This window comes from Castor canadensis, chromosome 15 (genome assembly GCF_047511655.1).
Source record: "Castor canadensis chromosome 15, mCasCan1.hap1v2, whole genome shotgun sequence".
Taxonomy (NCBI): Eukaryota; Metazoa; Chordata; class Mammalia; order Rodentia; family Castoridae; genus Castor; species Castor canadensis.
This window is the reverse complement of record NC_133400.1, coordinates 94,222,854-94,247,104: the sequence shown is the minus strand read 5'-3', so window position 1 is coordinate 94,247,104 and position 24,251 is coordinate 94,222,854. Positions and strand designations below refer to the sequence as shown.

The following is a 24,251-nucleotide window of genomic DNA, read 5'->3' as shown; positions in this document are numbered from 1 at the left end:
ACTACTTGAGCCACACCACTAGTCCTTTTGCTTTTAAGTTTGCTTTTCACATAGAGTCTCACTTTTGCCTGGGTGGTTGGCCTCAGACAGAGATCTTTCTATCTACTTCTCCCAAGTAGCTATGATAACAGGCATGCTCCACCATACCCAGAAAAAGAGGGTTTGTTTGGAGCAGTTGAAGAAGAACATTCAAGGATATCTTATAAATAAATCTGACCATGGCACTAAGATATATGCTCAAATAAAAATTTAAGAAGAGTCCTTACTTACATCAAGGACATATTTTTAATTTTCATCCATCTGCCCATCCATCCATCCATCCAACATATATTTGAGTGCTTCAAAAGAAAGTGGGGTTGCGAAATTTTCCCAATGTTTGTAGGTCCCAAAGCCTGTGTCATCAGCACATACTCACAGGCCAGGGAAATAAGCAGGCATGGTAAGAAAGAGGGAATTTAGTAGGATTAGGGCAATAACAGATGTGAGGACAACTGAGAAGAGGGTGGAGGGTGATCACAGAAGTTCAGTCCATTGAAGAAAGGGAGAGACAAAGAATTTTTGTCCTGACTGAATGGTGCATAGACATTTGCCAGATGAAGCAGGCTGCATGGAGGGAGTGGTGGGTTGGATGCAGAGGGACTCTGTGGTCAGATGTAGTGGCCCCTGGCAAGTGGCACTAACAGTACCATCTGCCTTCTTCTCAGGGACTTCTCCCGAGAAGAAGATGGCAACCCAGCCTGCCATGTTGCTTTCACAAACTCTGTAAGAACTAGTAGTCCTTGTATAAAAGAAATCAACCATGTTCTTGACTTTTTTCCCTTAAATTTGTCTAATCAGAAGAATCCCTTGGTTATTGCTAAAACTACAAGTGCTAACGCCACTTCCTGGCAGCATGCCACCCCCAAACTGTTGAATAAACAAGTTCTTGGGAGTTTCCTGAAAAGCTGTCTTTTAAACAGTATTTTTGGGTTATGCTTATGGTCAGGTGAATTTGAGGAACACAGGCATATGAAAAAAACAGATGCAGAATTTTAATTTTTTCCAATTGGCTGTAGGATATCATGTGGATAGAGTTTGAAAACTAGTGCTATTAACTGAAGTAGAGTTTTAGGTAAGTAATTTGGGAAAAGAAATCATTAGCCTTGAGAAGCAGATTCTCTGACATTGAGACTTGCACACATATGACACTCAACAGACTCAAGGGTATTGAGTATTCTGTGTGTATCTGCAGGCACTTAGTGGCATTTGCCCCCTTATCAGTGTCTCAAAAGATAGTGATCATCTTACCAGTGAATAATCAACCAATGCTGAGGCTGATTTTGTGAACAAGCTGTGAAAGCCTGGATTTCTAAGCACCTTATTGTTAGAATAAATAGGATAGTCACATACTCATTAATTTTCTTCAAAAAGAAAAAAAAATGCTTCCATAGGGCATGCTCATCCCCCACCCCTTTTGGATTGCTGAGACTGTCAATCCATATGAGCACCAGCTCCTTTGTCAGGAGCCCTACTAAGAAAACATGGTGGCTCCTGAGAGGAAGAGCATAGGAAATCACAAAACAGGTGGGCAGAAAAGCATGGAGAAACTGAGACAACAGAGAAAAGCAGCAAACTGTTCCAAGCCTGGCCTGAGTTCCCTGGAGGTAGAGTGAAGCTGAAGGTGTAGAGTTGAGATTATGCAGCTTAAAGCACAATATTACCTCCTCATATTTTCCTTGATATCTCAATATATATTCCAAATTTTCTATACTATATTAAATAAATGTTACTGAATGTTTAAGTAAAAAAAATATTTTAAACATGTTTTCTTTCTTTCTTTTCTTTTTTTTTTTTTTTAAAAGATGTTGGGTCCAATTGCTCCAAGGTCTTAATGGGGCCCATATGAAGGAGTATTGGATTTGAGAATGCTAAAAACAAATGATTCTGTTATTTTAACACTATTCATTCTTTTCCTTATAAAATGACTTGGGCTTGTTTGTAGACACAGATTCATATGAAACCCTGATGAGGGATGAGGTTTGCTGTCTTCAGCAGGTTGACAGCCACTGAGTTGCCTGTGTCAGACAACTGTGACCACTGTGAAGGCTGGGTGTACACGTTGATCGTATGTGTACATGCATGTAAAGATGCAGGTTAGCGAAAGGCACCTAGCACCATCCAGAAACAATGTGGATGCTTGGCACTACTTGCTGACCAGGGGGACCTGCAGGAGTCATGAGAAAGTCAGGGTGTTGAAAACACTGAAACCATCAAGGATTTGAATTGAGCTTGCCACCACTGTTCAGCTTATTGTTTATGTGAGACTAATTAAGACATTGGTAATCAGCTATCTAATTTTGTGCTATCAGATGGATTCCTAATTGATACAACTTGAAGGATGCATAAATTTCAAGGTAGTATATGACATACATTAAATGATGTAAGGTGACCAGACTAGCTTATGAAGAGGTTTTAACTTATATCCACAAACATCAACATTGTAAAGGGTTTCCCTGGATACAAAGGTGGTAATTTCACATTTAGTAAACATACTCAATGCCCTCATCCTACCTCCAAGAAAGAAGTCGAACGATACAAACTCTTTGCAATTAACAGGCTGAAAAATCTATTTATCTCCCTGTTTGGATTGGGCTGAGTATGCTCTTCGCCCCATTAGTAACTCATTCTTTTATATCAAAGGAGCAAAATATGAAACACCTGGTCTGATCGATGAAAAATCTTTTCTTTTGTGCACCAAGGATGACTGACAAGATCTCCTTGCTGGTGCTAAAACCAGAAATAATGAGAGTGCAAAGCCACAGCTCATAAATAATTCATGGGCTAAATATTTTAACTGACAGTACTTTCTCTATCTGTAAGCAACCACTTGATATTCTCATTTTTGCTCTCTGTTCTTATTCTCTGCTTTAAAGAAGCTAGATATGGGATCATATTTGAAATAGTTCAAAGGGAAATTCTCTTTTAGGGCCTATGAGTTCTGTTCCTTCTGACCTGTGTCCCTCTGTCAACCTCCTAAGACCTCTATCTTTTTCTTGACAGAGCTGTGTGAGCTACTTTTGCTTAAATTTGGCTGGTTAGTTAAAACACTTGTCCTTGGTTAATAGCCCAATGATGCAGGTATACATTGACCTACCACCGGAGGCCACCCCCATAGCCTACCATTGTGACTTCTCTCCTCCCCTCTCTTCCTGTACTGACTTTGTACTGACACATTCTTATAGCTGACCACGATCAGTTGACACCAAAGCTAAGACTCTGTCGTAATTTTGGTGGTAAGGCATTGGTGAAGAAGCAAACAGGCCTCAGTTTTGCTGCGTGCTGCAGTTTGGATCTGTAACATCCCCCAAAGGCCCATGTGTTAAAGGCTTGATCCTTGGTTTGGCACTACTTGGAGGTGGTGGAAACATTTAGAGGTGGGGCCTGGTGGGAGGCCTTTAGGTCATTGGGGGTGTATCCTTGAAGGGGATTGAGACTGAGGGACTCTAGTTTCTCTAGTTTCTTCCTCTATTTGCTCCCTGACTATGAGGGGAGTGATTCTTCTGCCACATGACCCTGCTGTGATGTGCTGCTTTGCTTCAAATCTAAAAGCAACAGGGAAAATGGATTATGGACCAGAATATCCTAAATTGTGTGCCAAAACAGTCTTTTTCTCTTTGTAATTTGATTATCTCAGGTATTTATTGGAATGATAGAAAGCTGACTAGCATACTGAGTTAAACCATGAGACCCTGGATTTCCTTAGTGCGAATTACCTCAAATTCCAATACAGAGGTGACTAGACCCGCCCCATTTCCTCCTCCAATATTTATTACAGAGCACCCCTTTCAATATCATCACCTAATGTGGATGGAAAAAATTTTAAATATAGAGTCAACTAGGTAAGAAAGGAGTATGAACAACCATGACCTCAAGTGCAAGTATTTGAAAGTCCACAGATACTTCAAAGGGCTATAGTTTTACCCAGTTTCACATTTATTCATTAATTAGCCCAAACTCTTTAGAATATTTTACGGTACCTCCAGCCACACAGTAGGGGGCCCAGACAATGATAATTACTCCTCCTGCTAATAGGTAATGCTTAGTAATTTTCTGAAACTTGCTCCTTCCTTCCCTTTTCTTCCTTTCCTTCCCTCCTCCCTCCCTCTCTCCTTCTCTTCCTTCCTTCCTTCCCTCTTTCCCTCCCTCCATAAACATGATTTACCAGACATTGGAACTGATTGTATATAGTTAGGGTGAATATTTTAGCTTGTTGAACAAGATAACATGGTTTAAGCATCCCAAATATCTGTCAATGGATGTTAGTATCATTTCTTTTGCTTTTTTCTCTTTCACCAACAAACTTAGTGTTATGTTTCCATTTAAAATAGGGATCACAGTTTAAGAGACTAGAAAAAACATGAGGTTAGTTTTGTTGCTTTTAGCTACAGTGTTAGATTTTCTTACCTAGGGAAGGCTTTTAGGCAATTAGATTGCAGCTAAAATTGAATGCTTAGTTATGAGTTAATGATCAGAAAAATGCAGAAGTGTTTGAACAGCTTCAGTGGGAGAACCTGATCTCAAAAGAGGGCAGCAGAAGTATTTTCTTTCTCCATTTTAAAAAATGTGTTTTCCTCTAAACACTTCCTTACTGAGAAGGAATAAATGAAGGCATTTTGTGAGGATTTAGCTCATGGTCAGGGTTAGTGTTCCTCTCTTTAGCTAATTTACCTTTGAAGGTTTTTTTTTTAAATAGACACCTTTTAAATTATTCTAGATGAAATTGTCTCTACGAGAGTAGGGTGTCAGGGACTGATTTTCTTTTCTTGTATTTTAAGGAGGTGTTTTAGTGTGAATGGGTCAGCATTCAAGCCATCCAGGGTTCAGTCATAAGGATGGTAAAATCTTTCCTGCAGTTTGTAGTCTAAACTTAGTGGTTCCAACCAAAGATTTAAAAACAGTTGTGCATCGGTACTCTATTGCTCCATGAAGCTGGCTTCTGTGAATCTTAATGCACCTGTCTGAACAGATCATGGTGACATATCATCAGCTTCACATTTCTTTGTCTTCACTTAGCAATCATTAAGATCAAGTCCTTAAAATCCAGAGGACAATTTACCATCTTTTGTCATGGCATGACACTTCTGCTGTATTTTTTTTTGTCCAGTTCTTTTGTTTCAGCTTATCTTCCTCATGCCTGACTGAAAATAAATAAAAAGACTCTGCTTAATTTTAAGATCAAAGTGATTTCTCGTCATTTAGGGAAGAAAATGGAAAGAAAGAGGTTTTGAGATATTTGGGGAAATAAACTACTTACATCTTGATTCTGCTGGGCTCTGTGAAGGTGAATGTCTGCAACTACTCATGGTATAATGAAATGAGAAGTTTCCACTGTATGTATTAAACTGTCATGATTAATCAAGGGCAATGGGCAAATAGCATTTAAATATCAGCTTTATCTGGTTCAACACACTAACATGATTCTTTATTCAAGCTGGAAGTGTAGTGTGGACCATGCAGGCAGACTTCATGTTTTCACTTTAGGTTCAGAGTGTGTTCCATTGTTGAATTAATTGGCACTTTATATTTTTCCCAATAAGCCAGGCCTGGACACTTTGCTCAGAGTGTTTCACATTCTCAATGGTTTTCGTGAATTTCAACTTTACCAGGCTGTTTGTGCATCTTCTTCTTTCGTGTAAGTCCACGAAATTTGGGGAGTGACTAAAGCTGTATGTTAGCTTAAGTGGGGAGTAAAAAACATCATTTCTGAATGTTTTGCAGGACAGGCTAGGAAATGGAAGGTTTAAAAACAAACCCTGACATCCTTACTAAGTGAACTTCCTAAAGTCATGAGGGTAAGGAGAAGGTCAGAGCGAAAATGTGGAATTGTTGAATTCTCATTCTTCAGGACCCAGGTTGTTTTTGAAGCATCAAGATCTGGGGGTGAAGATGCACGACTTTTTTTTACGTAAAATGTTCTAAATCTATGAAACAACTAGGAAAAAAGTTTTCTAGTGTCTCTCCTAGGGTTATGTCAGTTGAACCAATTAATGTATGTCAACATGCTATTAGAATGACACATTTTCTTATAAGTGAAAATTGCCATTATGGACAGCTCCTTCAAGAATGACTTTCTTGTGGAAACTGCACTACTTCATTAACTTTCAGTGTACCTCACCTCACACAGCTATGAAGGTCGGATGAGAGTCACACAAGGTATTATTGTCAAATTCATCTCCCAAGTGCATGTTTCTGGCAGCACTTGGGGTTTAAGCTCAGGACTTTGTTTATTATTCTACCATTCAAGCATGCTCCAGCCCTTTTTGCTTTAGTTATTTCTGTTTTCAGACAGTCTTGTGTTTTGCTGTGATCCTCCTGTCTCTGACTCCCGAGTAGCTGGGATTACAGAGGTGGGCCCTCCCCCACACATTTTAAAAGGATGTTTTTGAGGATGCACTCTGTCACAGCAGAAGGAAGGCATTGATCCTAGACAGTGGGTCTAGGCTAGAAGCAATGGTCCTGGGGCAAAGGTCCTGCTGGGGTTGTTAGGGAAAGAAGTGGGTGATTCTGAGGACACTTGTGACTTGGAGGCTGTATGACTTAGCAAATGTGTTAAAGGATCCTCTTTCCTCATTTAGTTTTCAGCAAGAAAAAAGAATTTAGCTGGACTTTCCTAATATGGAAAATCTAGCTGGAATCACAACGAAACACCCTTGTACATTAATGCATGTTAATGAAAAGAAAGTCTAGCTGTAAACATGAATCAAACTTAAGTGTGATATGGTTGGTTCTGAGCTAGTGATGGAAGTGAGGAGAATCTATGTGGCCTGGATACGATGGATGTTCTCTCTAAGGGGAGAGCTCTGCTGCTGGGGAATTCAATGCAATTGATGATTCTGTTTACAGCATCCTGATCTGTTTGGTGGTTTTCAACTCTTAGAATTGCTCAAAACATAGAAGACTTAATTATGGGTATAGAATAGAATATAAATATCATGGTATTAAAAATATAATTGAGAAAATTGAGCTAGTACGGAAAAGGGTGGGTTTTCATCCTCCATTTACATAAAAGGAAGTGAAGCTGTGGCATCTAACTTTGATAGACCATGAAACAAAGGTTATGTAGATTAAATAAATTACAAAAATTACAAATACAAAAATGGAAAATGAAGAGGCATCAGACTGTAATAGTGTGAGTTAGCAGATGTCCAAATGTAGAATCAATAGAGTATTTAGTACCATAAACAAAATTAATAATTGGGTAGAAATAGCTGCCTCAGAGAGTGAGGAAAAGTGAGCAAGGGAACTAGAAAATATTGGTTTTCATAAGTTCTTTCCTATCTGAATGATTACCACATGACTTCATTAATTAGAAAAAATTTAAAAATCATTCTGTTTATATATATATGTATATATATGTGTGTATATATATGTATATATATGGAATAGTCTTTCTCATAATAGCTAAAAATGGTCTCTACCTCATTAATGGAAAGAACTTTCCATGAGCTAATTGATACAAATGAGTTGGCATCTTACCTACAAATGGAAGGTACAAATTGAATTATGTTTTATTTCAGAATAAGTTTTTTTTATTGCATTATAATACATGGAGCAACTAGAGCAACACATTGAGTCTTAGCGTTCTTTAGGCATTTGCTTGAATATCTGAAGTAGAATGAAGTTACAAGGCACATTAACTTTAAGCAAATGAATATTTACAAATATTCCTAGTCTTTATTGTACACATTTCTTCCTAAGCTTTTCTAAATCAATATTTCATTTCTTTTCCCTGTGGTACTGGGGCTTGAATTCAGGGCCTTCACTTTGAGCCACTCCACCAGCCCTATTTCTGTTAAGAGTTTTTTGAGATGGGGTCTCCTGAACTATTTGCCCAGCTGGCTTCGAACCGCGATCCTCCTGAGTAGCTAGGATTCCAGGTGTGAGCCACTGGTGCCTAGATAAATTAGCATTTCTAGTAAATAGTCCCTTTATAACAGTAAAGCAAATTTCAGCAGTTTATTCTCCAGTGTTTATAGATGACTGATTGTGAAGTCTCACTCTCACATAATAAACTAAGTTTGTATAAATGAACAACTTGCCTGCATATAAAATAGTGTATACACTGGCAACTTAGAGTAGCATTTTCCCACAAGCCTTTGTAAAATATTACTGTTTTCCATGTGAACTCTGAGAGTATCTTCCAAAACCTGCCAGTGTTGAGTTTTCCAGAAAAGTAGACAGACATTGGACAATCACAGCTTTAGAGCTAGGATATGTTGAAAAACGACTTGCCAAGTCATAGTGACTTATGCTGTTGGGGTCAGAAGGATATTTCACAATAAAAAGTAGCAGTGGTTGCTTCCTCTCCTTCTTCACTCATTCTCTTCCCCTCTTCCTTGCAGATCAAGATGCTAATTCACACTGAATTATCCTGGAATCTGTGGCAGAAATTGACGTGGCACTATATATTTTTTTAATTTACCAAAGTTTTGCTTGACTGGTCCTACAGCTTTGTATACAAAACTCTTTTAGAATTCTTTTTGTACTGGATTTAAATTGTTCTTAATGCCTTTTTCCAACTATATATGATTCACAAGGGTAGGCACTTGGTATATTTTACTTCTTGTTTGTTCTCTAGAACCTAGAATGGTTGGCACTCAAATAATTTGTGAATACAAAAGTACCATTGCTACTAGTAACTAATGTATACTTCTTATTATGGGTTAGGTCTACTTCTAAGTGCTTTATCTACATAAACACATTTAACCTTCAAAATAATCCTATTAGACAGTTATTCCTCAAATTATCCCCATTTTAAAGGTGAGAAAACTGACTCCTAGAGAGGCTAAGTGACTGGTTTAGGGTCACAGAACTAGTTGCATGGGGAGCTGGGATTCAAACCTAAGCACTCTAGGGCTAGAATCACGCTCTTGGCCTGAACGACCCTTACTGCTCCCTCAGTGATTATTATACCCAGTGTGGGGAATTATGTCTTTCTTTCATCCCTTGGCATGCAGAATGGTGCCCAGTGGATAGAAGAATCCAACTAACGGTTGCTGGCTGGATAGAAGAAGGTCACAGGCAGCAGTAATGATCTTGGTTGAGGTGAACTAAGCCCTCAGTTAAGAGTATTTCCTCTTCTACAGAGGTGAATGTCCTCAAATGTAAAAGGAGGGCAACTGTTAGTGGCCAAGGCAAGGGGGCATGCCACCACATACAATGACACCATTGACAAAACTGAATTGCTTTAGCTCAGTACAGGATGCTGTGTGTATAAAGCAATTTTCACCTTTCAAAGGATTTGATGCACTTTATCTTACTCAACAAATGACATTGTGAGCAGGCATTGCTATTTCCATTTTACTAAGGTGTCCAAATCGGAATAAGGCTAAAATCACATGCCCTTGTGGCATGTCTAAGACAGTCCTGGGAATTTTGTTCCTGTTCCACTGATCTTGAGTATTGGAGAGGTCCCCTGGGGTCTAGAACAGCAGACACATATGCCAATCATCTGATCTTTTGTTTTTTAGTGTAAATATTTTTGGCATTCAGGTAGATGGTCCTTGTTAGCCCCAGACTTTGCTTACACATGCAGAGCCATGTGTGGTTATGAAACTTTAATTACCCCCAAATTGTTTTTTACTTTATGAAAATCATTCTCTAATCGATCATTACATACTCATGCAAAACTGGAAATAAAAACAGTTGAATACAAGGTCAGGTTTTGTGGCTTATGCCTGCAATCATAGCTACTCAGGAGGGAGAGATCTGGAGGATCTCAGTTCAAGGTCAGCCTAGATAAAAAGTTAGTGAGACCCCATCTTAATCAATAAGCTGTATGTAGTGGTGTGCAGCTATGGTCCTAGCTATAAGGGAGGCTGTAGGTAGCAGGATTGCGGCCTGAGGCTGGCCTTTGATAAAAACAAGTGACCCTATCTGAAAAATAACTAAAGCAAAAAAAGGAGTGGGGGCATGGCTCAGGTGGTAGAGCACATGTGTAGCAAGTATGAGGCTCTGAGTTCATACTCCAGTACTGCCCCCCCAATAGTTGAATTCAAATAACCAGCTTGTTAGTTAATACAGGTTAGAAATGAGACGTTTTCATGAATTTGATCCTCAAAATGAATCTTCATTTTCTCCCAACCTGGCTTATTGAAGAGGTGACATTCCACTGGGTTTGACTATTTCCTTCCTGATTAGGCTGTTTTTGTTTTCTAGGATGGAATTCAATGTCTGGGTTGAAGAATCTTGGCAGGAAGGAGGGATTTCCACCAGGTAGTTTATACTCCAGCAAGAAAGATGCTGAACTCTCAGATGGCAGAGTCTCTGAAATGTGCCTCCTTGTCTCTGTGTAGTCCTCTGTGTTTCCCCATGTCCCCTGCATCTCTTTGTGTTCCCCTACTATTCCTCTGTGTCCCGTGTGTCTCATATTTCTCTACATACTTTGCTTCTCACTGTAGTTCCTCTGTGTCCCTTCTGTGTTCCCTTTATCCTTTTGGGTCCCCTGTGTTCTATGTGCTCATATAAACTCTGTGATCTCTGTGTCCCTTGTGTGTTCCTTTTTGTACTCTCTGAGGCCCCCTGTGTCTTCTCTGGGTTCCCTACTCCCTAGTGTTTCCTTTGCATTCCCTTTTGTCCCTCTGGGTCCTCTTTGTTCCCCTGGGTACCTGTGTTCTTTCAAGTCCTCTTAGTTTTCCACCTCCCCCACTTCTCATAGCTTCCCACCAGTGATAGTGCATGTGTGAAGTCTGCACAGAGACAGGCTCATGGATGCTGTTTGGTCATGGGAATCAGATACTCTGACAACCAGCAACCTTGGAAGGTCATCTCCACCCCTGGCTTCCCTCATCCAAGTTGGCTCCATCTTCCTTCCCTGGGTCCAAACATATGTGGGGACACATATGTTCTGTACAAACAATGGCATCAGCCCCTAGTCTTAAATTCATTAGCGGTGACAAGGGAGGAGGGAATCTCCTTACCTATCAGTCTCAAGTGACTTATTTGGTGGCCTGATCTGGCCTTAGATTTCAGCTTTAACAATACCAGCACTGATTCTTCTTGAAAACAAGGTGTGGGCAAAAACCAAATGGAAGTAGACCAGACAGGTCTTTTCAGATTGTTCATGGAAATCGAGAGAAACTTGATTTGGCAAGCTAATTATACCACCATTGTCAATATGGTTGTTCCTGGTGATAATATTGGTCACTGAGCTCTCTTTTAGCATTCTGATCTCCGTGTAGTATACTGATCCCTCTGCAGTATACTGATCCTTCCATTTTATAGATATATAAAACTACAACACATCTTTGCGTGCTAGAGAGTATCCTTTAGTTCCCAAGACCAGGTAAACACTAAATTCTTTTCTTTGGAGATAAAAATTTCCACAGGAAATGGAAGAGGCTGTTACCTTTGGTCATGACAATTCCTGCCAGTGCTTTGTGGCGGGCGTGCACTGATGTCAGGCCAACTGTAAGCTCTCGGAACTTCTGTGTGACCAGCTGGAACACAGAGTCAGCAAATTCCTGAAAAACACAAGCACCAAGGCTTTTTGAGGTGCTGAGCAGAAGTAATGAGTGGACATCTGGCTCTCACATTCCCTCTCCTCGGCCATGTCCCCATGTGAGTGTACAGAAGTGCCCATCACAGAACAGAATGCCCCATGACCACATGCACGTGCCTGCTGTCTGTCTTGATCTTCCCCATGGCCTTAGGAAGAAGTTGATTGTGAGGAATTAATTCCCAGCATTGTTCTTGGCAGAAATCCAGACCTGTGCCTGCATGGAGATGTGCAATTCCTCCCTGTCCTTGTCCCTTTCAGGGGCAGGCTCAGAGTAGTCTGTCAGGTAGGACTTGATTAGAAGAATCCTAAGAAGATTAGCTACCACTTTCTTCTCAGCATCACAGACCAGTTTTAAGGGTGGCTGGCACATCACGGGATACACCCCCTGGTGAACTGCTCACTATAGCTCCTCACAGCCCCTTCTCTACCTTCCTGCAAATGCAGACATGTACACATGCGAGCAAACACACACATCACACAGTGCACATAGCCTGCACACAAGCATTGCATGTACACACAAACACACATGTACTTCCAATACACAATGCACACGTGTGCATGCAAACACATGCATACACACACAAATGCAGGCACACTAACCTAACTTAATGTAACTTAATCCCTTATTAACCTGCCCAAAGGCCAACCCACTTCTCTGTTGAAACAGTACATATATAGTAACAAAGCTGGTGCAACCCAAAAAGTGTGTCTCTGTGCCTGCCCCCTTCCTCCAGGTCCTCCAGGTCCTCCAGGTCCTCCAGGTCCTCCAGGTCCTGTGGCTGAGATAGAGCCTCTTCCTAAATATGGATTGTCATGACTTTTTACTGGAGGCAGCATGGGTGGTATGACTTTCACAGGCCTTGGAGCAGGGAAACCTAGTTAGAGTCCCAGTTCTGCAGCCTATGAGGTCTGGCAAATCATTCAAAACCTCTGAGCCCCAATTTCCTAATTTACAAGGTAATCCTCTTAATTTCCATCTGACGGCGTTTTTGTGAGGATTGGATGAATTAATGCTTTTTAAACGCTTAGCACAGTGCTCCACACTGACTAAGGACTCACAATGATGCCTGTAACTGTTACTCTTATCATTACCATATTATCATTATTTCCCCCAGTCACCAAGGTATTGACTAAGTCTTTGTGTGACCACATTAAACCATTAACGTCTCCATAAAGTGAGCAAACAGTTCATTTTCTTTTTTAACGAACTAGATGTTCATGTCTCTACCAGGTGCATTTTGATATCGTGCAGGCATTGATGTAGATATGGACAGGTTTCTGATAAATATATGAGAGAGATAGTTATAAAAACTTCATTTGTATGCAATAAAACATGTCATATGAAAACAGGGCTGCCTCCAGGAAACAAAACACTGCCACAAAAATAACCCAGCATCTTTTTTCCTCCTAATCCTTCAGTGATAAATGGTGGGCAGCAGCGAGGGCCCAGGGCTGCCTCTTTCAAGCTCAGATTCTAGGATTCAAGGGCTTTTCCCTGGCTGTTGGAGCTATTGTGGCAGGTGCCACAATAATTATGGAAACCCTGTAATGTATTGCTGCTTCACAAATTGGCTTCCCCTCAGTGGGTACAATGCTGGGTGAAATTGAGTAGGGTGAACACTGACTTTTCAGGGATGGTTATATACTTGGGACTCTGTCCATCTCTTCCTCTCACTCAAGCTGCTTAATATGAGGCAATCCCCTCTAGGTGTTTGCCAGAGAGCCACAGGGTTTTAAAGACTAATCCCTGAGGTTGGTTGAACCAATCTTTTTATGTCCTGGAAACTGAAGTCCAGAGAGAGCAGCCTACATCCCCAGACACCTTCTGTGCTATGCCCTGGGGCTGCAGAGAAAGTAAACACAACTCGGGGCTTAAAACATCAGGAATTCATTCTCTCACAGGTCTGGAGTCTGAAGCCCAAGCCCAAGATGTCAGCAGGGCTGTGCTCCCTCCGGAGGTGTAGAGGAAGACCCTTCCTGCCTTTTCTGCTCTGGTGGCGCCAGGCATTCCTAGGGTTTTGGCTGCATGGTTGCATCTCTGCTTCTCTCTTCATGTGACCTTCTCTCCTCCATCTGTGCCTTTTCCTCACCTGTCTCTCATCAGGACATTTGTCATTAGACTCAGGACCTTCATGGAAAATCTAGGATGAGCAAATGTCAAAATCTTTAACTTGATTACACCTGCTAAGACATTTTCCCCCAAATACATCAGTCACAGGACTGGATGTGTCTTTTGGGGGCCACCAGGGTATGAATGTGGTTAGTTTTTATTTGTTCTGGAGGAGTTCATCTCTTAATTTGAGCAATGAGGAAGGGATTGATCTGACTTTTACCTTGGGTGCCCAAATCACATCGTTGTGGTCATGAGTGAGTGTCCACATGGACAGAGAGTAGACAGAAACCTCTATAACAGATCTCATCACCACCAAGATGGGTGATGCCATCTCCATTTAAGACAAGGTCTGATGACAAATCACATCCCTGCCTCAAACTGGGATGCCAGAGAGTAGAGGTCATCCCACACAACCTGTTCCCCATTGAGAACCTGGAACTGAGTTCTGAGCTGGAACTAGGAGGGGACCCAAGGGTAGGTTTACCTGTAGAGCTCCTTCTTCCAGGAGTGCAGAGAGCCTGAAGCTGACAGAGAGACCCAGAAGGGCTCAGTGATGACTTTGAGTTTTGGAAAAGTCAGCCTGTCAGTGAAGAGATGATCCAAGCAACCATATGACAGGCATGGGGCCACCAGCTTTTCCTTCACATGGTTGCTGGGCCTCTCCAGAGGGGCAAATATTCCAGGAGCTCAGAATATTTTATGGGGGCAACCCTGACCTGGAACCCAGAGACACATGGGATTCTGTGCTCTGTAAAGTATTGGAGCTTGAGGTTTTGGACAGGTCTGGGGAACTGGATGATGTTATATCCATAACACTGAGCCTGGGACATGTGTTTCCACTGTCCCCTGCAGGTTCCCACCTGGCCAGAGGATCCAGAAATGCTCTGTCTGAGGTTGATCTTTGAGATGGACTTGAAGAAAGAGTGGGATTTGCTATATTTTCTTTTGCAAACTTCCACTTCTCAGATAAGAGGATGAATTTGGCTCTCTTCCTTCTGGACAGCTTCACAGTATTTCAGTAAATGAGAGAAAATCTATTTTCTGTTCTACTGCCAGAAGCTTTGATCACAGGAGGTGACTACCTCTCCCCCTCCCCCAGAGGTTGTGATGACATTCTGTGAGCAGAGGTGCTTCACATGGCCTATCCTTTGTCCTGCCATCTCTGGACTCGGTTTCTAACTGCTCATGCTTCTTAATCACCATTCCTTAAGACCTTAAGTGCTTCAAGGGCAGAACCACATGTGGTTCTTCCAAAATCCCTTTCTGAAGTTTGTATATGTGATTCCTGGGTATCATGTGTTCCTTAGAGTTATTCTAAATGGTACTTTTTAATTGTCCTTTCTTCTTTCTAAGATGAAGTTTCCCATGTCCAAGGGTGACAAGAATTTGTCACATAGGGAGATCTCTTAGGCCCTGAGAATAAGATATCTCCAAACTTTGGATTAATTACATGGAATATGAAAAACCCAACTTCATTTTGGAAACCTAAAGACCCCTCTCCTTCACTTAGGACCAGAAAACACCCAAACAGAGTAGCAGAGACTTGCTATGTGCCAGGCGTGGTACTGGGCCCTGTGTATGTATTGTTCTGCTTAATCCTAACATGGAAAGCATTAATGTTATCCCTTTCATTAAAGCAATATAACCAAAATTACATGAGCAGATGTGGCAGACAGAGGATCTAAACTCCACAATTTGACTTCCCTCCATGCTGAACTCAGGTGACCAGATAACTGAGAGAAAAGCAGGATTTTTTCTGTCATCAAGACCTGTCATGGGTTTAGCTCCTTCTGGATTTAAACAGCACTGTTTGTAATGGGACATGACCAAATGTGCACTGTCATCCTGCAGAGGGCCAGACTGCACACACAGAGGCCCCAGGGTCCCTGCATGCCCTCCAGGCCTGCATCCCAGGATGCTTTGCACCCATTATGAGCTAATTAGGCCTGAGCCACAGACATCCCTAATGGAGTCATTTAAGGAAATGCTGAAGCAGAACAAATCACATTTGGTTTGGATTTTAGCATTTCCACAGATGAAGAGTTCCTTGACTCACTTCACTTGGCAAAGCTCAAGGGCCAATGGGACTTCAGGTAGACTGAGCTGTTCAGAGTGACAGGGAACTTGAGCTAGCAGAGATGGCCTCAAACTGAGCAAAGCGACATAGTGAGAGTGCTGGTGGCGAGTTTCTCCCACTCAGCTGCCTCTGGGAGGCCCGAGACAAAGCTGGTAGCTGTAAGATCACTGTTCCTGGCATTACCCACTCAGTCCTGGGGGAGGCCAGGTCCAGTTAGCAATAACTGTGACCATCCAGGATGAGGTCCTTCACCCTCCCAAAACACATGCACGCCACCAACTCCCTAACTCGTTTCTTAATCTGTTATGTATCCCTCTGGTCGCTTAAATCCTGTCTTGGGCAGAAAATGCTTCTTGTTTCAGTATTCAGAGGTCTTCTCTCATTTCTGCAGTCCTCTGTGTTTAGAATGCCAATAACACCCATGTTAGGATTTATTTATATTTTATCTTGCATGATTTCCTAGCAGTTTCCTGTTTTTAATGACATAACCTCAACTTAATCTTGCACATTTGTGGGGAGCATGGCTTGTGTTAGTTTTGGACTTTCTTGGTCTTGTCATAACACTGTTAGCAGCTAGGTGGGGCAGGTGCCCTTAGGGCAAACTCCTACATTAATGTACTTTGAAATGTCCTTTGCTTTGGTTTCAGCTAACATCTTTTTGAGTAAAAGAAGCTGAACATGCCTAGAAATGTTCCTGTCTGCCATTTTAACCTTTTGAGCATGTGCTCCATGACCTTGAGCTAAGCATGCCCAGGCATATGTCTGACATATTTCCTTCTTGAACTATGACCTTAAACTGAGCATGCTCGTTAATGTGTACTTGAAACCGGGCATGCTTAGGAATGTGCCTGCCCCAATGTGCTTTCTGACATGACTGTGTACAGGCTTTCTGAATAAAATCCCCAGCTTCCTTTGTTGGAGGAGGGCACTGCTTTTGGAATAACTCTAGGGCTCCCCCTACCTGCTACAGGTAATAAACCTTTCTCCATTCTATTATCTTCTGGTTGTGCTTATCAGCTTTGCACTCACTAAGAGCAGAACCCATTCTGTCCGGTTACAGCACTGTATGTGGTCACGGCTGTCGTCAATGATGGTGCACATCTTGAATGGATGATCAAGTGTATGAACAGATGAAATTTTCAGGGGTGAATTAAAAGGACGTATCAATGGCTGTCTAAAGAGTAAAAATCTCAGGAAAAAATTGATAATTTTTCTTCCTTATTCTCACCATTTTCTCCAACTGTAACATATTGTGTTTGTGTGGTTGGGTGGCATAGCAGAATACTACGGAGTGTGTGGCTTATAGTTCTAAAGACTGGAAGTCCAGATCAAGGTGTCTGAGCTTGTTTGCACTGCCGTTTTGCTGTGTATTCACATGGCCTCTTCTTGTGTGTGTGGAGAGAGCAAAAGCTAGATCTCTGGTGGAGACTAACCCTTGGAATCAGGGCCCCACTCTGAAACTTCATTTAACCATGACTACAGATACAGTCATATTGTCAATTAGGGCTTCAGCATATGAATTTGGGGGCAGCATAAACATTCAGTCCATACTATTTTGCAACCTCCTCATCAAGTCCTTCTTAAATGGCAAAATGCAGTTTTTTCATCCCAACTGGCCCCAAAGTCTTAATTTATACTAGCATCAATGTTTGAAGTCCAAAATTCTCAATTGAATAGCACTTAAATCAGGTGTGGGTGAGACTCCAGGTATGATTCATTTTGAGGCAAAATTCCTCTCTAGCTGTGAACTTGTGAAAGCAAACAAGTTATGTGCTTCCTAAATACAATGATAAGACGGGCATAGAATGGACATTCCCATTCCAAAAGAGAAAACTAGGAAGAAAGAGGTAATTGGTCCCAAGCAAGTCTAAAACCTAGCAGGGAAAATTCTGTTTGATCTTAAGGCTTGAGAATAATCCTCTTTGGTTTGATTCTTTGTCCTTCAGGGCCACAGTGCTGACAATATTACTTCCTAGGTTCAGGGAGAGAGTGAGCTCATGGTGTCTCTTCTTACAAGGACACAAATGCTATTGGTTCAGGACCCCATCCTCGTGACCTAATTAAACTTCATGACTGACTTCTTTACTCTAAATATTGCCACACTAGGAGTTGGAGCTCTGACACACAAATTTTGGGGGGACACAAATATTCATCCATAACACACACAAAACACAGTGTGACCTGATCAATATCCTTTCTGATACCATGTTATGCTTTAGTCTGGTGATTACAGGATATACTGTACTACTCATTCTTTCACCTCATGGATTAGATCCAAAAACATGGGGACTTCAGGGGTTGCAGGGATGGTGAGTATTTGTCAATATTGGTATATTCCTTTCATACTTGACATGTGACATCTCCTTGCTCCCTGTCATTGAGGTGGACCAGGGCTGTCCTCTGAGTGTTGGAGGAAATGTTGTTTACTGATTTTTGGTGTGGGCTCTAAAACTCTGAAGATATACTCCATGTTTATGTCTTTGATTCTTTCTCTTTTTCCTTCCTTCTCTCCCTCTGTTTCTAATTCTCTCATCTCTCTATTCCCTTCTTACCAAGCTAAAGGCAGAGATCCCCAGGGTGGGGCTACGAGAGCCAGAAGCTGTGATTTATCCTCTTGCTGTGAACTGCATGATCTCGTTCATATTAAGTCACTGATTTGGTTACAGAAACAGCCTTATTGGTGGGGAGGAATCCACTATAAAAAGGCAAATAAAACCCAATAATCAAAATTTCAAAAAGCAAATAGTGCACAGTCTTGTAACTTATTATGAAGAGCCAATGACTTCGCACAATAACTCATAATAACATGAGTTCTTCCAATGACTTGATAAGTGTGCTGGATCCATGATGAGCTGATCCACAGCTGACCTGACGCGTATGGAGGTCCAGATGGCAATCTTATCTTCTCCAACCAAATGAACAGATTCATATGAGAGGTGTGTGGGGGCCTGCAGATAGCAAGGATCAGATCCTCTCCACTTTTTTGTTGGCTGCTCATAAACCTTTTGAATATGAAAGAAACCAGTATTGAGCCTTCATTTATGGAACATCTAATTGCTGTTTGTCACTGAGTGTGGGTTCAAATATGCCATAGGAAACAGATGAAGCATCATGTATTTATTTTCTTTGTGATAGTTGATATTGGACCAGTAGGAAGAGGAGAGTTGGAGTGCTTCTAGAGACTTGTTTTTGGTGCAAAATTATCCTTGATGAAAGACAAACTGAGCCTCACACCATGTTCAACTGCAGCTCAGAAGCAGCCCTGAGAGGTACACAGAGACCATAGTCACCCCAGAGTCTGTTTTCCAGGTCAGAGTCCTGGAGAGGACTTGGTGTTAAGGCGTTGGCTGTCTTCTCTCTCTTCATCTCTGAACCCAGGCAGCTCCACTAGGGCATTAAAAAAAAAAAAATCTCTCCTCTGTAATCCTTTTCTCTCTATCTTTAAAAAATTTTGAGGGGTCTATAAGATTTATATTAAACATGATTCTCAATGTTCTATAAAGATAAATATAAGAAGAAAAAATCTCAAAGATTTAAAAACTTTTCTTACTTTGGGTGGTGACCTAATTAAAACAAAGAGAGATTTTCAGTTGGCTTGTTAAGGTTTATCTTTGATATTTAGCCAGTGTTATTTCCTATGACTACTTTAACAAGTCTTGCCTGTGGGCTGTCATATCTGGATCTTCCCTTCCTTGTTAAGATCCTGGCAGGTGGGAGCAATTCACCTCCACTAATAACTTACTACTCTTAAGTCATTCATCTCTGTCTCTGAGAAATGACCTCAGAATGGGTTGGGTGGGGTCATGCTCGTTATGGATTCTTTTCATCCTTTCAGGGCCCTTCCTTGCTTCCTCCCTCTCTCTCTCCCTCCCTCCTTCCCTCCCTTCCTTCCTCCCTTCCTTTCTTCCCTTTTTTTATTTGACATGGGGCTCTCTGTGTTGTTCAGGCTGGCCTCAAACTCCTGGGCTCAAGTATCATTCTGTCTCAGTCTCCTGAATACTGGGACTGCAGGTGTGTGCCACTGCACCCAGCCCACTTTGGTTTGTAAGTGTTCTTTATAGATCTACAATACCTTGTGCTTGTTCAAACACAGCCATCTTGCTAATAACCCCAAGTCACTTTAAACATGTTTTTTGTGAGGGATAATTTTATCAAATATTTATGCATTGAGCTATGACCCTTAGTTTTCCTGTTATTTACAAGTTAAAGGAAGAGAACTCATAAATACTCATGCTCAGCAGGAAGAGAAACTTGTTCTTCAGGTCCATGTTGTCTTCTTACAGACTTGCAGGAGTCTGAGAAGTAAAAATTGGCTTTGGAAAAGTGTAGAGAAGCTAAGCCTTCAAGCTTTTCTGCTCTGCATCCCTCCCTTTCCCAAAGAAAACCCTTCTTGCCTGCTGTCTCTGCAGTGCAGCTATTTTAAGTGATGGGTTTTTAATTAAATCACATATATGATTGCAGCTGTATGTAGTTTTTCAGCGTGAATTTCTGTATGTAAATGACATTGTTCTTGATTACATGGGGGTTAGAAGTGAGACAGAAACTTAGAATTCATATAGGGAGAGACATACTTGTTTAATTTAACACGAGGAATTTTTAATGTTTTAATCACATGGGACTTAATATATACAGTCAACTTTGGTTACAGCAAATGCAACTAATCAGGCCTTGCAATAACTTGATTTTTTTTCTCCACCTGGCTCTTGGTTTATGGTAGAAGCAGCTCAAGTGCTCTGAAACAAGTTTGTGTCTGATTAATTTTGTAAATTCAAATTCCAAGGTATACTTACAGGGCTGCAGGGAGTTCATTTAATCTCCTAGAATGTATAAATATATCCAAATTTAGCACCAAACTACTTAATTTAAAGAATCCTTTTGGAGCATGTGGGCCAGGTTATATCGTATTAATGGCTTACATTAATCTTGACCTTGAGGACATAGACATCTCACTGTATATTATGAGCAACCTATATACCTTCATTTAGGAGTTCTTTTGTAGTGTCTATATCTGAAGTTCTGTGGTAGCAACTATGATGCTTATATTATGTGTCTGTCCCTTTGAACTTTGAACTCGAATCACAAAAGGTAGACACACCTGAGCTCTGTCTCTACAAAGCTGGAATGCCAGCTTCTTTAAAAGGTTTCCAAATGTCAGAGCCCTGGGTGTTCCTCATCCTTCTTCATAGCATGTAGAAGCTATACCCTTTCTTGGCACAGCTGTATAGTTATCTTTCTGCCTCCGTCCTATTTGTGTCGTACATGTGTGATATGCTGTAGCCCTTGTGGACAAGTGGTTAAGATTTTAATTGTATCTGTATTGGTTAGTGGTAATTATATATCAAACATCGCTGAAAGTTTACTACTTACACATGCTTGCTGAAGGCTTTAAGTGCCTTTTTCGTTAATCCTTACAAGTCATTTCATGGTTAAGGAGCTGCCTTTGTTCCTATTTTTGTTAGTGATCATGTAAATTAACTACATTGTAGGCAGCCCATAGTGCCTGTCCTCCACGTGGCTTACTGGTGGAGTTGCACAGGTATTTACAGGAGGGAGACTACCTTTGGGTAGCATCTGGAGGTGGGTGGTAAGTAAACTCGCTGGAGGAGAGAGGATCTCTTGGGCTTTGAAGGAGTCATGCAACCTAAATTGGCAGGGGTTATAAAAGCAGGTAAATCCATAGCAAGCTGGATTGTGAGGACAGTCACTGGCCTAGGAAGACCAGTGCATTTTAGTAGGACTGTACCTTGCTGCTTGTGACTGTTCCCATCACCAGTGGTGGCAGCACATCGCCATTTCCAGTCTGTATTCTTACTGAGAACTCTGGAGGGGGACTGCTGATCTATCACTGCATTACCAACAACTGGGTCCTCAGGGATTACTAACCCCATTGCATCCATGCAGAAATTAAAGTTTAGAAATGGTTAGTAACTTGGCCAAAGCTTTTTCTTAAGTGCTGAAGAGAACTCAGGGTTTTGTGTTTGTAGGCAGGCACTCTACTGCTTGAGCTATGCTTCCAGCCTTTTTTTACTTTGGTTATTTTTGAGATAGGGTTTCCCTTTTTGCTCTGGTTATTTTGGAGATAGTGTTTCACTTTTTGCCTGGCTGGCCTGGACTACAATCCTCCTATTTTATGCTACATACTATACCTGGAATGACAGGCATGTACCACCGTTCCCAGATTTTTTTCCATTGAGATGGGGTCTTCCAAATTGTTTTGCACAGGCTGATCTGGATCCATAATCCCCCCTTTTTTGGCCTCCTGAGTAGCTTGGATTGTAAGCATGAGCCACTGGCGTCCAATGTGGCCAAAGTTTCAAAGCAAACAAGTAGTTGGGGCAGAAATGGAGTTGTCTTGTCTGAATCCTGAGTGTGGCAATCAGTCTCAACCCACTGTCTGCTGCTCCTCTGAGGTGGAGTTTTTAAGGCCTCAGGACACAAATCTGACCATATACTATACATCCTTTTAAATTTAAAAGGCTGTCCATCTGTAGACTCTAACTCCAGTCCTTGAGTGCCTAGGGGAGGGAGGAGAATCCTACAGATTCTTCCATGGTCTGGTCCAGATCCAGTGGGGAAGAACACTAAGGGTCCCAGGCTGAGGTCCCTCCAGACAGGAGGCATGGGTGACTGTCTGTCACCCTGCCTCAACAGTGACCAAGTGAGAGCTGGGGGAGGGGCTGAGAAGCTGGACAGAGGCAGGCAAGCTGCTGCCTTGCAATACAGAAAGCTCTCCTCAGGGAGACTGTAAACCTGCTCCAAAAAGCCCGAATAATCAACAGAAGAGTCATTTGCAATATAAATTCTTTGTTAAATATGAAAAAGAGAGACATCCAGCTGTACTCATTATTGTTAGTGATTTAGCAATTTAGGAAATGCTTGCAAAAGCGTCCCTTGGTAGCACGGAGGGTTGATGTGTCTTCCACAGTCATCCATGGCCTCCCAGGGCACCGTTTACACTGCTGGGGGAAAGGCAGCGTATCTTCCCTGTGAAATCTGATGAGGCGCTGCTGGCTTCTACCGGGGCAGATGTTGGCAGTTGGGTTGATGGCGGGGACGAGGAGTCTAGAGAATCCAGAGTCACTTCCAAAGCCTGATGCACAGAGCTCCGAGATACCCACTGTTGAAGCTACTATTGCCCAAATTGGTAAAGGCTGGACATTTGGAACAGAAACTGTCAGAAGAGAGAGAATTTGGCTTCTCATTAAATGATAACGATAATCAGGTACTTCAGATCTGAAGGTTAGGTGTGGGAGTCACCCCATATTTAATAAGTTGTGCGTTAGTTACTGTAGTTAATGGAAAAATGAAACAAAATGCTACATTTGCTTCTGCTTTTTATTGCTCAAATTTTTGCCTCTTGGCCCCAATGACTATGGCAAATTACCAGTATTCATATTGGAAAAATAAACTTTAAATGGGAGCATTGCAAGACTCAAACTTTATTCATTCCCAACACTAATATTTTGAATGGCATAAATAAATACAATGTGTTCAAATTTGCAAACACAGTCCTCGGGGTAAAATTGACATTCCGCCAAAGTGGTAGGGATATTAAAATCAATAGATTATAAGAAAGAAATCCTTTAGTAAATATTTTCCTGGTGAAATCCTGTCTTTGGGTTTATAATGCTGAAATCTCAAAAAGGTTAGATTTGCATACGGGTGGGGCAAGACTGACTTTAGGACCCAATATTGACACATTCTCCACTGCTGTTTTCTGCTTTGAATTTTGTTTTACAGCACAGGGGTGGCATATCCAGGGGGATGGAGAAGGGGCTTAGGAGGGCAGGCAGTAGAGGGAATGAGGGTCAAGTGCTCTGGAAGTAGAGCATGTCCTAGCTATCACATGACAGGCTCCTGCTCTTCCCGAATGGGTGCTGCTTCCAGAACTGGGGAGGCAGGAGAAAGGCTGCTAGAAAATTCACCCAGCCAGGCAGCAAACCAGGGCCTTGGAGATAATCAGAGAAAATGGAAGACAATCTTCCCAAACTTCCATCTTAATATTCCTTCCTCTTACCATGAGAAAGGCAGACTATATGTATTGGTATGAATCCTATTTGCTGACAATTACAAAACCACTGTCCAACTAAATAATTCAAATTATTTGATTATTCAATTATACTCAATCTCAAATGACCTAGAGGGCAGTAAATGAATTTGGATGAAGCCAGGAAAAATGAAAACCCTTTATCACAGCCGTGGTGTAGTGGGAAAAGCCCTACATGTGGGATCAGACCTGGTTGAATTCTGACAACATTTTCTCCCAACTGTGTAACCACCAAGGCAATTAGCATCTCTGAGCCATGGGTTCCTCATCTGCAAGAGGCATCATAATAATGACTCCTGGAGTCTCAGGTTCTGAATCATGGCAGAGAGACCTATGCTGACAACATTAACACAGAACATTTCTGGAAAATGTATTTTTTTTTAAAGGCAGGATAACATGCTACACCACCAAGAGACAGACAGGTGTTTATTTTAGGAAGCATTAATAGTACCATAATTGGTAGGTAACAGCACAA

General features: G+C 41.5%; 1 protein-coding gene across 6 annotated transcripts in view; it reads right to left on the bottom strand.

Moving 5' to 3' along the window:
* Adarb2 (adenosine deaminase RNA specific B2 (inactive)) overlaps positions 1–24,251 on the bottom strand; it is a 512,182-nt gene that overhangs the window by 61,532 nt on the left and 426,399 nt on the right. For all 6 annotated transcript variants that reach the window (XR_012442201.1, XM_074056752.1, XM_074056753.1 and 3 more), the window contains one exon: positions 11,387–11,501. Coding sequence is in view for 5 of the 6 variants with exons in the window: in XM_074056752.1 (XP_073912853.1) it covers positions 11,387–11,501 (115 nt within the window). In the remaining variant the exon portion in view is untranslated. The remainder of the gene's footprint in view (positions 1–11,386; positions 11,502–24,251) is intronic.